At 40.0% G+C, this 13,636-nt stretch overlaps 1 protein-coding gene across 1 annotated transcript; it reads right to left on the minus strand.

The window, feature by feature from the left end:
* Positions 1-16: 16 nt before the first annotated feature.
* Positions 17-12,363, minus strand: LOC145107194 (uncharacterized). Its single transcript, XM_079044037.1, has 5 exons — positions 12,006-12,363; positions 11,899-11,939; positions 1,833-1,947; positions 1,429-1,750; positions 17-851 (listed from the first exon to the last, which is right to left on the minus strand). The coding sequence occupies exons 1-5, from the start codon at positions 12,361-12,363 to the stop codon at positions 17-19; spliced, it is 1,671 nt and encodes a 556-aa protein (XP_078900163.1).
* Between the last annotated feature and the right edge of the window lie 1,273 nt (positions 12,364-13,636).

Below are 13,636 nucleotides of genomic sequence, written 5' to 3' on the forward strand. Positions count from 1 at the left end.
AATCCTTCATAGTAAATCAATGAGCTAGATCATGCTTCAAAGACTCAATACCACCGTGGTCATCACCTGTAATAATCATGTCATCCACATATAAGGATAGAAGAATTTGTCCTGCACTCGAGCATCTAACAAACAAAGCAGAATCGTGATTACTCTGGACAAATCCAAGAGAGGTAATCACTGTGGATAATTTCTCAAACCAAGCACGAGGGGCTTGCTTGAGACCATACAAAGCTTTACGGAGCCGACAAACCTCACCCGGCCGGTGCTGAATTCCTGGGAGAGGAGTCATATAAACCTCTTCATGGAGATCACCATTCAAAAAAGCATTCTTGACATCCATTTGAAAAATCTTCCACTGTAGAACGGATGCAACTGCAATCATAGTACAGACTGTCGTCATCTTTGCAACTGGGGCAAATGTCTCCTCATAGTCAAAACCATACTGTTGAGAATACCCTTTTGCTACAAGCCTGACCTTGTACCACTCAACAGACCCATCATCTTTTGTTTTTATCTTGTACACCCAACGAAAACCTATCGTATGTTTCCCAGGAGGAAGAGAAACCAAATCCCATGTATGAGTCTGATGAAGAGAAGTGAGTTCCTCAGCCATAGCATTCTGCCAAAGAGGATCTAAAACAGCTTCTCTATATGATTCAGGTTCAGATAGATGATGGATGCTCGCTATAAATGAAGCAAATGGTCCTGAATATGTAGAGTAAGTAAAATCTGGAAGCTTGGTGGACTTGACAGGACGAGTATATCTCCTGAGTGGTGGTGGTGGAGGTGGATCCTCAATTTCAACAATCGGAGGAGCAGGCTCAGGAACAGGGGGGTTGAGGAACTCTCTGAAGAGGTGGGTGTATCATAAGCTGAATGACCAGGTGGCGTAGATGGATCTCGAGCCTCTATCTCTTCATTAAAAAAGGATCAATATGTAGAAGATCAGACTTCGTTACATTGTGGGCTGTAGCAGGAATTGAGTAGAGAGGAATATGTTCCAAAAAGGTGACATGCCGGGAAACATATAACTTCTGACTCACAAGATCATAGCAACGATATCCTTTCTGTCCATTACCATACCCCAAAAATACACAAATAGCAGATTTTCAGCCCCAACTTGTTCCTCTCAACATGAGGACGAAGAAAAAAACAAGTACATCCAAAAACTCGTAAGGAAGAATAGTCTGGTAGATGACCATATAACTTCTCAAAAGGAGACATTCCTGAATTCAATGAAGTAGGGATACGATTAATCACATACACATCAGTTAGGACTGCTTCTCCCTAAAAGGCATTAGGGACCTGCGCCGATAAGAGCAATGAACGGGCAGTCTCAACAATATGACAATGTTTTCGTTCTGCCACACCGTTTTGCAAGTAACTGAGTAATCATTAGAGGTATATTCACCCCCTAAGTCACACCTGAAGCACTTAATCATAGTCGAATGTTGAGTTTTAACAAGAGCTCTAAAATTACTGTAAATATCAAAGAAATCCGATCTGCGTTTCATAAGATAAACCCATGTATATCGAGTATAATCATCTATAAAAGATACATAATATGTTGACCCACCCTTTGTGGATACCGGTGCAGGACCCAATACATCAGAATGAATAATGTCAAAAGGAGCAGTAGAACAAGACATACTTTTATTGAAAGGTAAAGCAGTGAATTTTGCCAGTTTACAACCAATGCAATCAGAAATATCACAAGTGTCTAAATGACCCAAAACACCACTAGATGCTAAAAAAACTCAAACGTGATACAAACACATGTCCCAAACGCGAATGCCAAAGATAAAACTCAAACGACAAATGACTCAAACGGAAAGAAGATAAATCAATGCTGGAGGCAGCAACAGCAGACACTTTGACAACCTCCAAGACATACAGTTCCCCCACCCTACGTCCGATCCCAATCACCTTATGGGTGTGTTGATCCTGTATAACACAGAAATAATCAGAAAAGAACACCCAGTTACCAGACTTACATAACTGACTGACTGAGGCAAGATTCAAAGTAAGTTTGGGAATGTAATAAACATCAGAGAGAGTGATATGAGAAATAGAGACATGATGGGTTTGAGCCATAAGAACTTTCCTATGTGCACATGCAAACCCTAATGCTTGGATCTAGGTTTCTCTAATTGAACATGCAATTCATCCAAGTCTTGCAAACCCTAGATCTAGTGTATATAATTCAAATTTGACATAAGAAACTCAGATCTAGATGATTACCTTTTGTAGCTTGCTTGATTCTTCTTGTCTTGGAGCTTAGAGTCACAATTGTCACTCCTCTAATGACTTACAAACACCAACTAGCAAGAGGATGATTTGGAGAGAGGAGAGAGAGGTAGAAATCGGCCATAGGGTTCCAAGGAAGCAAGTGTAGCCAATTTCTACAACCCAAGGGGTCTATTTATACTGTGAGCTTCTAGGGTTTCAGCCAAAACCCTAATGGACAACTTAATCACCAAGCAGCCCATGGAACCTTCTGGATTAAGGCCTTGGACTAAATCTTGGTGGGATCCTACCCATAATTACGTCCACCCCCTTATCCATGAGGGTTTCCTAGCCCAAAACACAGCTATCACACATTTGACAGTTTAAGCCCCTTTATTCAATTAATCTCTTTTAGTCACCTAATTAATTCTTAATTAATATATGACTAATATTAATTAAATAACATGATTATTCGTTTAATATATTATTCTCATAATATATTAATAAATCATAATATCTTCTCTCTCTTCATAAATCACCCTGTCAAGTTGCTATGGTGAAGGCAACCCAAAAAGACCATGCACAACCGAGTCAAGTACTTACCAAATATAGTTACGGGCTTAGACACTAATCCAACAGTCTCCCACTTGGATAAGTCTAGTAACTAAAAATGCAAGCCTAATCCGATTAGCAATCGTAGCTCTCAAAGACGCTTGTCAAACTCTGATCTTATCAGTAACCTGTCCTTTAGATAAGGGATCGTATGATCCTCTGTTCTAGATATCATGTGGACAATCACATGGAACATAGTCATACTTATTGTCCATCAGTTAGTTTCTCGATCTCAGATTCATTTGACATAGAACTTAATTGAACACATCAATTCAGTCCTGACCGGGCCCGACATATAAGTCAAATCAAATCATCGAGGGGCCCTGATATTGTTTCTACCCTCTTAGGATAAAAGGAACAGATAAACTTCGACTTATATGCATTTATTATCCACTAATCAATTCATACACAACAATGTGTTTTATAACATCAAGTTACTGATGTGTTTACGCATTATCAATGCACAACCAATTAGCAAACAATAAACCATATATCTAGGTTTTAAGACCATATGATATTATCATCTTGCGATCACTTGTGATAAATTCCATGAAGTGATTCCAGCAAGTGTGGGTTTATTCCAATGCTCAAATCAAGTTCATAAGCACTCATGAACGTTGTAGCAAACCTTTGCTATGTCTAATACATTCTAGACACTCTACACACCAATTCATGACATTCTTCATTCATATCTACTTCCAACATATGAACGACTGTGGACCGTTCGAATAATTCGATTATTATCAAATAACTCAACTATTCAGGAATTCAAAACATGCAAAATGAAACAATATGTAAATGATTAACATAAGACAGTAACATTACTAATAACTAATACTCTTTTATTTAATCATCGAATGTTAATTACAATTTATCTATTACACGTTTCCAAACCATCTAATCTAAACTAATATCGTCCTTCAGCCCTATGCTCCTAGCGTGCTGCAAGTGCTTAACCCTACTCAGTCCCTTCGTAAGGGGGATCTGCTGGGTTATCCTCCGACGATACCCTCTTAACTACGAGGAGTCCTTCTTCCACCCGATGTCGAATAAAGTGATATTTTCTGTCGATATGTCGAGATTTACCGTGATCTCTTGGTTCCTTTGTCAAGGCAATCACTCCTTCATTATCATAGAAAATCTCCATGGGCTCCTTTATGGCTGGCACAACTCCAAGGTATCCAATGAAGTTCTTCAACCATATTGCCTCCTTTGACGATTCGCTCGCTACAATATACTCTGATTCGCACGTTGAATTAGCTACAACTTCTTGTTTGGAACTTTTCCAAGTCACTGCTCCTCTATTAAGGGTAAATACCCAGCCCGACTGCGAACGGTAGTTGTCTCTGTCGGTCTGAAAACTGGCGTCACTGTACCCTCGTACCTTTAAGTCATCACTCCCACCGAGGACTAGAAACCATTCCTTGGTCCTCCGAAGGTACTTAAGAATATTCTTAACTGCGATCCAATGTGCTTTGCCAAGGTTCCCTTGATATCTGCTGACCATGCTCAAAGCAAAGGCCACATCAGGGCGAGTAGAAGTCATAGCATACATGATCGAGCCGACTGCGGAAGCGTAAGGTACTCGGCTCATCTCTGCTATCTCGACTTCAGTACTCGGACATTGAGTCTTACTCAACTTGGCATTACTTTGGATTGGTAACTCCCCTTTCTTTGAATTCTCCATACTAAAACGTTTTAGTACCTTGTCCAAGTAAGTATTCTGACTAAGTCCTATTAGTCTCTTACTTCTATTTCTCACTATCCTTATTCCCAAAATATAGGAAGCCTCTCCGAGGTCCTTCATAGTGAAGCACTTCCCGAGCCAGGACTTAACCTCCTGCAGTGTCGGGATGTCGTTTCCTATGAGTAGTATGTCATCGACATACAATACGAGGAAGCTTACTACACTCCCACTGGATTTGACATATACACACGATTCATCTTCGCTTCGTAGAAAACCAAACTCTTTGACCTTCTCGTCAAAACAAAGATTCTATCTGGAGACGCTTGCTTAAGTCCATAAATGGACTTCTCAAGCTTACACACTCTATTGGGATGCTTCGCATTGACAAAACTCTCTGGTTGAGCCATGTAAACGTCCTCAGCCAACTTCCCATTAAGGAAAGCGGTTTTGACATCCATTTGCCGTATTTCATAGTCATGAAATGCAACAATGGCCAGCATCACCCTGATAGACTTTATCTTCGCAACTGGTGAGAAGGTTTCGTCGTAGTCAACTCCAGGAGTTTGAGTGAAACCCTTCGCAACCAATCGCGCCTTATAAGTGTGCACATTTCCATCCACGTCAGTCTTCTTCTTGAAGATCCACTTGCACCTGACCGTCTTACGACCTGGTACATTGTCAACCAAATTCCAAACTTGGTTGTCATACATGGACTGAATCTCGCTGTCCATAGCCTCTTTCCATTTCGTAGACTCCGGGCCTGCCATGGCTTCCTTATAGCTGTTAGGTTCGTCTAGATTCACTAGTGTACTATCACTAATGAACGTATCCCCTTCTGTGGTAATATGAAAACCATAAAACTGGGGTGGAACACTAACCCTTTCGGAAGGCCTAAGAGATAAGGACTCGTCAATTGGTTCAACCGGAGTTTCCTCCTCGGGTTGAGCGCCAGTGTTAGAGGTTCCTTCATCGCTCGACTCTTGAAGCTCTTCAAGATTGATCTGCCTCCCACTGTCTCCTTGGCTTATGAGTTCTCGCTCTCGAAAAATCCCTCTCCTCGCAACGAAGACAACATTGTCACTCGGTCTGTAGAAGAGATATCCAAAGGATTTATGCGGGTAGCCGATGAAAATACATCGCTCACTACGAGGTTCGAGCTTGTCGTGAGTCTCTCGTCTTACGAAAACATCGCAACCCCAAACCTTGATATGTGCCAACGAGGGAGCCTTCCCTGTCCACATTTCGTGAGATGTTTTGGTAACCTTCTTCGTAGGGACTAAGTTAAGGATATGGGCGGCAGTCTCTAAGGCATACCCCCAGAATGAGATAGGTAGTGAAGCACGACTCATCATGGAACGAACCATATCTAGCAAGGTTCGATTACGCCTCTTAGCTACACCATTCAACTGCGGTGTCCTAGGTGGCGTCAATTGCGAAACTATTCCACATTCCTTGAGGTAGTCGTGGAATTCAAGACTTAGGTACTCTCCACCTCGATCATATCGAATCATCTTGATTTTCCTGCCCAATTGATTCTCCACTTCTTGTTTAAACTCTTTGAACTTTTCAAAGGTTTCTGACTTGTGCTTGATTAAGTAGATATACCCATATCTTCTATAATCGTCTGTGAAAGTCACATAGAAGCGATTCACATCCCTTGTGGTGGATCTAAAGGGACCACATACATCTGTATGTATGAGATCCAATAAACCCTCACCCCTCGCACAAGTACCAGTGAAGGGTGACTTGGTCATCTTTCCAAGTAAACAAGACTCGCACACGTCATCGCCCCTAAGGTCGAATGACTCCAACACTCCATCCTTTTGGAGTTGGGTTATGCGTTTCTTGTTGACATGTCCAAGTCGACAATGCCACAAGCATGCTTTATCCATACTATTGGAAGAATCCACACACAACACATCATTTCCTAAGTTATCTACAACCATCACAGTTTCATATATTCCATTACAAGGCAATGCTTCAAAATATAAAACATTATTAAAATAAGCATAAATAGAACCCCTTTTATTATCAAATGAATATCTAAAACCTTGTATATATAAACCATGAAATGAAATGATGTTTCTAGCCATATCTGGCGAATAGCAACAATTGTTTAAATCTAAATCTAATCCATTACTAAGCACTAAGGAATATACTCCAATCTTGGTGACAGGCGACGTTCTTCTTTTTCCCATGATCAGATTCATCCTTCCATGCTCCACATCCCTATTTCTTCTTAGTCCCTGCAAATCAGAACATATGTGAAAACCACATCCTGTATCAAGAACCCAAGAAGTAGCATGTGATAAACCATTAGATTTAATTGTGTAAATACCTGCAAAAGATGGCTTGATCTTCCCATCCTTGATGGCCTGCAGATATTCTGGGCAACTTCTCTTCCAATGCCCTATCTTATGGCACTAGTGGCACTCTGCCTCCTTAGGGTTTGAGTTGGGTTTAGCAGAACCAACTTTGGTTCCACTAGAAGAGGTGCCATCATGGGACTTTCCCTTGTGGTGTCCCCTTGAGGGAGCCTTCCTCTTCTTACCCTTCCCTTGCCCTATTGCCAAGACAGGGGCACCAGCGGGAGTTGGAGTTGATGCAACAGATTTGTCTTTGAGGTTGCTCTCAGCAGTCCTTAACAAGCCCTGAAGCTTGCTCAAAGAGACCTATTCCTTATTCATGTGGCAGGTCATGCGGAACTGGCTATAGCAGGAAGGCAATGAGTGAAGGATGATGTCAATTGCCAGCTCTTCATCGAAGTTCACATTCAACTTCAGCAGGCGATCGACATATCTCTGCATCTTTTGCAGATGAGCGGTAAGGGACTCTCCACTTCCCATTTTGGTAGTGATCATCAAAGTGATGATCTCATACCTTTCTTGCCTAACGCTCTGGTGGTAGCGTTCCAGCAGATCTTGATGCATCTCATAGGGGTACTTTTCCTCATAGGACTTCTGGAGTTCTGCAGTCATAGTCGTCAGTATGATGCAATGGACTTTCGTGGCATCACACTCGTGGGCCTCATAGGCCGCAATCTCTTCAGCGGTAGCAGTGTCGATGTCAATCTCCTTTAGCTTCTCATCGAGGACATATTCTTTGTCCTCGTAGCGAGTGACCATGCGAATGTTGCAGATCCAATTACTGAAATTGGTCCCATCAAAGATCACTTTCCCACACAAGTTCATGAGTGAGAATGAACCAAAGGAGTTTGAACCAGAAGCGTTGTTGTTTGCGTTCGACATCTGAAAATGAAAAAGAACAAAGTTGATTAGAAACGAATTTCCCCAATTAATCACCCAAATGAGAAATTAGGGCTAGGAACCAACAACATTATTCACAAATTAGAAAAGGGATGCCGTAATCTAACAAGTAAATAATTTGAAGGCAAGTGAATGTCGATTCACTAATTCTCCACCATGAAAAACGAAAAAGAGATTAGGTTTTAAATGTATTGAAAAACTCCTAGATACTTTGAGATTCATTGAACTTTTCAATGGCATGTTTAAATCTCGATATGCCCCTCTAGTTTGTGACTGGGATGCCGAGGATCACAAAGCGGGTGTCAATAACCATGCAAATGTACATGGTGCCCTCATTGTTACAGTCACCTATTTGATGTGTCGGTTAACCACACACGCTCCATCGAACTATGACAAACAATGAGTCACCCTTTGTCACCTTTGCTTAGAACCCAATTAATGTGCCGGTTAACCACACACGCTCCATTAACGTCTTAGCAAGGGTACAAAGTGTAATTTCATGGGATTACATCAAATTCACTTTTTCCTAAAGTAACTAAGATTGGGAATTTTGTAAAAACATTTAGTTACTTTATATAGATTCATTATACTTTTAAATGAGGAAAGTTTGCCCTATCCTACCCGTTCGGCTAACGACCCTCCACCAATCAAGGAAGCGGTGGGTGAGAATGGACACCCATTAAACGGCCATTTTATAGGCCATAACCTTATACCCCCCTTATAGATCGACTTCGTGAATGAGGCCTACTAACGGTAAGACTAGCATTTAAGTTATACATATATATATTAATCTTATAATATTATAAGTATAAGGTGGAATTTTAAAACTTGTAAAATTCTAAGGTTTGAAATTTAAATAGTTCAAATTAAAACTTTTAATCACAAAACTTAAATTTCAAAACTTGAGGACAAGTTTTGAACTTTTCAAAACATAAAGGATCAAATAGCAAATAATATAAATTAACCAATTAATTTAATGATTATCTAAATTTGACCTAGTCAATATTACTTGCAAGATAATTCAACAATTAATTCAAATAATCAATTATTATCAAATAAGGAAATTATTATTTAAACAAATGGTAATTATCTTTTGTTTTGTTAAGGATATTGTCAAACAGGTGATAAAATTCGGATTTTATTAAACCAAAACGATTTCCTTAAGCAAAACAGCAAGAAATCCCGAAAATCACTCTGACAGACGATCCGACTCGCCGAGTCCCTTTATGGACTCGTCGAGTTCATCCTACTCGTCGAGTCCACAATGGGACTCGCCGAGTCTGTCAGTCAGGGGGCAGAAAAAACGATTTTTCAAGGCTTGAACAAATAATCAAAGCATCAATTCAATAGAAATCAATCAAAGCTCTGATACCACTGATGAGTTTGAGCCATAAGAACTTTCCTATGTGCACATGCAAACCCTAATGCTTGGATCTAGGTTTCTCTAATTGAACATGCAATTTATCCAAGTCTTGCAAACCCTAGATCTAGTGTATACAATTCAAATTTGACATAAGAAACTCAGATCTAGATGATTACCTTTTGTAGCTTGCTTGATTCTTCTTGTCTTGGAGCTTAGAGTCATAATTGTCACTCCTCTAATGGCTTACTGTTAGATGTCATTTTATGCATCTTTTAGGGTAGTTTTCATTATTATTTAGTATCAAATTTTCTACATTTTCATTTCATTTATTTAAATAATGTTCAGCTCATGTCATTCGTTAGAATTCCTGTATTGCTCATGTTTTTATGTCAATTTCAGATAGTTCGACTGGAGCAGTGCTTTGGGAGCAGTTGGATGCGTGTTCGGAGCTTAAAATGGAGCTTGGGACTTATGAAGGATGTTGAGGAATGTCTGGAAGATGCTTTGGTCAAAAAAACATTCGATCGAATTGATCACACGAAGATAGAATCTGCAATCTAAAGTTAAAGGATGTTGCTGGCAGCTTTGACCCCCTGTCAGTATTTTGACCATATCTCGAGAACCGTAACTCCGATTGACGCGATTCAAAATGATCTGAAAAGTAGACAAAATTTCGGACGTCTTAGGCACAACCTGCGATCGCAGGTTGTACCCTTGTGATCGAAGGTATGCCTTTGCGATCGCAGGTTGGATCGTAGGTTGCCTTCGAGGTTTTGTCGAGCCAGAAAATTCATCAGTTGAGCAAAAAATGAAAACCTGTGATCGCAGGTTGTGTACATGCGATCGCAGGTTGGCCAAAAAGTTCCAGAATAGCATCCTAATTCATTAAAAAGGCACGAGACACATTTACTTTAAAACCTGCGATCGCAGGTTGTGTACATGCGATCGCAGGTACGTCGTTTTTGTTGCTGGACGTATAAATAGACCTTATAACCTTCCAGTAACCTAAGTTGGCGATTCCAGAGGTTCCAGACGACGAAAATACGATTTTGGAGGCGTTTCTTCTCTGATTTCAACAATTTCTGAAGATCTGAAGACTGTGGATCATCTCCTTCAAGTAGATTAGTAAGATTAGTTGTTTGATGTCTCTTTTCATTTGTTTTTATCAGATTTTGGCCATGTCTGGCTAAACCCTAGTTTTCAGTTCTGCATAAGACGGGTACTTTTCATGTGATTGATCATTAGATCTGGTTTTTGATTTGTGTTTCTATCTAGATTCTTCAGTTTTGAGCTTAATGAATGTTTGATTTGAATTCTTGTTAGTTTGATCACCTAACTAGGGTTTTATCATTCTAGTTAATTAATTAATAGAATCCGTAATTGTTCTAATAAATTGGTAAAAGTAACAAGTATCAGATTGGTTCTGTTTTGGGATTTAACTCTGGTATAAACTGTAAAAATCATATCTTTACGCTTCCGAGCTTGTGAGAAGTATTGGATATTGCTAGGAATTTTACAAAGAACTTAATGCAACTTTTCTGATTTAATTAAGAGCTTATTTAATTGAATAGTAAAAAGTTAGGGTTAATTGAAGAGCTTGTTTTGATTAACTAGTTTAGGTAAAAGAGAAATTACTAGAGCTTGTTAGTTTTTCTCAGTACCAACTTAGATAGAACGCATCTCAAATAATCAGATCTGGATCAGTTGCAAGATTAGGAAAGTCGCAGCAGAACTAGAATCGTTTTTAATATTGATTTTCGTTTAATTTTAATATCACTGCATTTTTAGTTTTTAGTTTAATTCAAAATCCCCCTTTTATATTATGTTACTTGCCTAGATGTGCCTGATGCAAAAAGGCATTGACTTTTAGGCCGTGTCCCTGAGGATTCGACCCTGCTTCCCTGTGTTATCTTTTTAGTGCATTCCAAGCAGTGATAAATTTATTTGTTTAATAGCAAGAGGAGGATTTGGAGAGAGGAGAGAGGGGTAGAAATCGACCCTAGGGTTCCAAGGAAGCAAGTGTAGCTGATTTCTACAACCCAAGGGGTCTATTTATACTGTGAGCTTCTAGGGTTTCAGCCAAAACCCTAATGGACAACTTAATCACCAAGCAGCCCATGGAACCTTTTGGATTAAGTCCTTGGACGAAATCTTGGTGGGATCCTTCCCATAATTTCGTCCACCCCCTTATCCATGAGGGTTTCCTAGCCCAAAACACAACTATCACACATTTAACAGTTTAAGCCCCTTTATTCAATTTATCTCTTTTAGTCACCCAATTAATTCTTAATTCATCTATGACTAATATTAATTAAATAACATGATTATTCCTTTAATATATTATTCTCATAATATATTAATAAATCGTAATATCTTCTCTCTCTTCATAAATCACCCTGTCAAGTTGCTATGGTGAAGGCAACTCAAAAGGACCATGCACAACCGGGTCAAGTACTTACCAAATATAGTTACGGGCTTAGACACTAATCCAACAAGACATACCCAACACCCTCAACTAGCATAGATGTATCACTAGAAGACTTAACAGAAATAGATGACACTTGCGACAAAGAGGTAAATGATGACAAATGAGGGGTCATATGATGGGTTGCACCAGAATCTAAAATCCACAAAGATGAGGGAATACCTGATGTACCAGATGAAGTAGGACCAGAGTGAGACATAGATGCAGACATGGCAGTGGGATTAGAAGCTAAATATTGTCTGAAGCTCTAAAACACCTTGGGATCCAATGCAGATGGGGGCATGTTTCCAACAGAATCTGTATCAATGGGTGGGATAACAGCAGCAACAAGCTATGGAGGACGAGGGGTCCATGGAGGAGTACCAGATGAACGTGGCTGAAACTTCTGTTGACCAGACCTATTTTGTTGTCCCGAATGAGGTTGACCAAATTTACCCTTGTTGACTAACAATGGACACTGAGCTTTCCAATGATTATTCTGTTTGCAGAATGCACACTCATCATAAGCAACCCTTGAAGTTTGTCGGGACTGATTTGAGGAGACAACAAGCACAGCAGGAGCGGGAATAGGAATAAAGGTTTCTTTAAACCCTTTATCTGCATGAGACTTGATACGAGTCTCTTCTGCAATTAACTCATGGAAAACAGAATCAACTGATGGAAGAGGAGAGCGGTGAAGAATCGTTCCACGTAGACCTTCAAAATCAAAACGCAATGCCATCAAGAACTGGACCAAGCATTGTTATTCCCTCCTAGCAATGTAAGGCTTAAAATCTTTTAACTCTTTAGATTCAGTAAGAGCCAATTGATCCCATGGATCAGACATAGCATCATAGAAATCTTGAATACTCTGGTCATTCTGTTGAAGGGAACAAATATCATATTCTAACTGGTATTGTTTAGCAAAATTTGACTGAGTATATAGTCTCTCCAAGTGATTCCAAACTTCCTTTGCTGTGTCATACTTAGTCAACTGCATACCAATTGTGACAACCCCAAAATTTTTGACTCATAAAGCTCAGCCAGTCAACTCAGCTGAGTGTCAGACTCGTTTCAGCTATCATTAAGCCTTGTTTAGAGTCCGTTTAAAGGTTCAAAGCTCAGTACATTCAAGCATTGTGCATAGGAATGGGTCGCGTACACTTCTAGCACCAAAATCGAGCCTTACACTCCAACTTGAGGAGTGTACGGCCGTACACTTGGGTGTGCGGCCGCACACCCCTCTCCTGGCAGTACACTCTCGTGCATAAAGGTGGGACTTAGCCTTCATTCATCTCTTTTCACCCTCCCAAGCCAAGAGCACAATTTCTCTCTCAACTATCATCCGATTTTCAGCCTAGATCTTCAAGATAGTAAGTGTTCTTCCCTTGATTTGTTGTTAATCCTTCTTAAACTAGTAACACCCTTTGATTTCATCCATTAGAAATCATATTGTGAATAGATCTCCAAATATTCATCCATTTCACCAAGAACACCAAGAACACACACTTGTTCTTGGTGATTTTGGACCTTCTCGAGCCTCCGGATCGTAAGTACTCTTTCCCTATACTTAGATCTTGTTAAGAACACTAGTTTAACACCTTAAAAGTGCCCAGAACTCATGAACACAAGGTGTGTGCGGCCTCACACCCAGGTGTGGCCGTACACCCCTCAAAACACCCCTAAAGGGCCTTCAAAATGCATTTCTAGCTTCATCACTTGATGAACAATTGTCCCACAAGCTTCCCTACCTTTGGAAAACACTTTTGTGCACTCATTACCATGAGTGTGTGGCTGCAAACTCCCTGTCCTCACACCCATGGCCACACACTCCTCCAAGTGGCCGTACACTCCTTTTAATTGAATCACATGTGATTCCAACACTTGGTCAAAGTGTTTCCTGGTCCCTTAAGGTGTTTCCTTGCATTTAATTGCTTCTAAACACTATATTTATGCCAATATATGCCATTATATGTCAGTTAGGACTCGTTAAGTCTCGGGACTTCATTCGTGGA

The sequence above is a fragment of the Lactuca virosa genome, chromosome 4 (assembly GCF_052849685.1).
Source record: "Lactuca virosa cultivar CGN04683 chromosome 4, Lactuca_virosa_CGN04683_v6, whole genome shotgun sequence".
Taxonomy (NCBI): domain Eukaryota; kingdom Viridiplantae; phylum Streptophyta; class Magnoliopsida; order Asterales; family Asteraceae; genus Lactuca; species Lactuca virosa.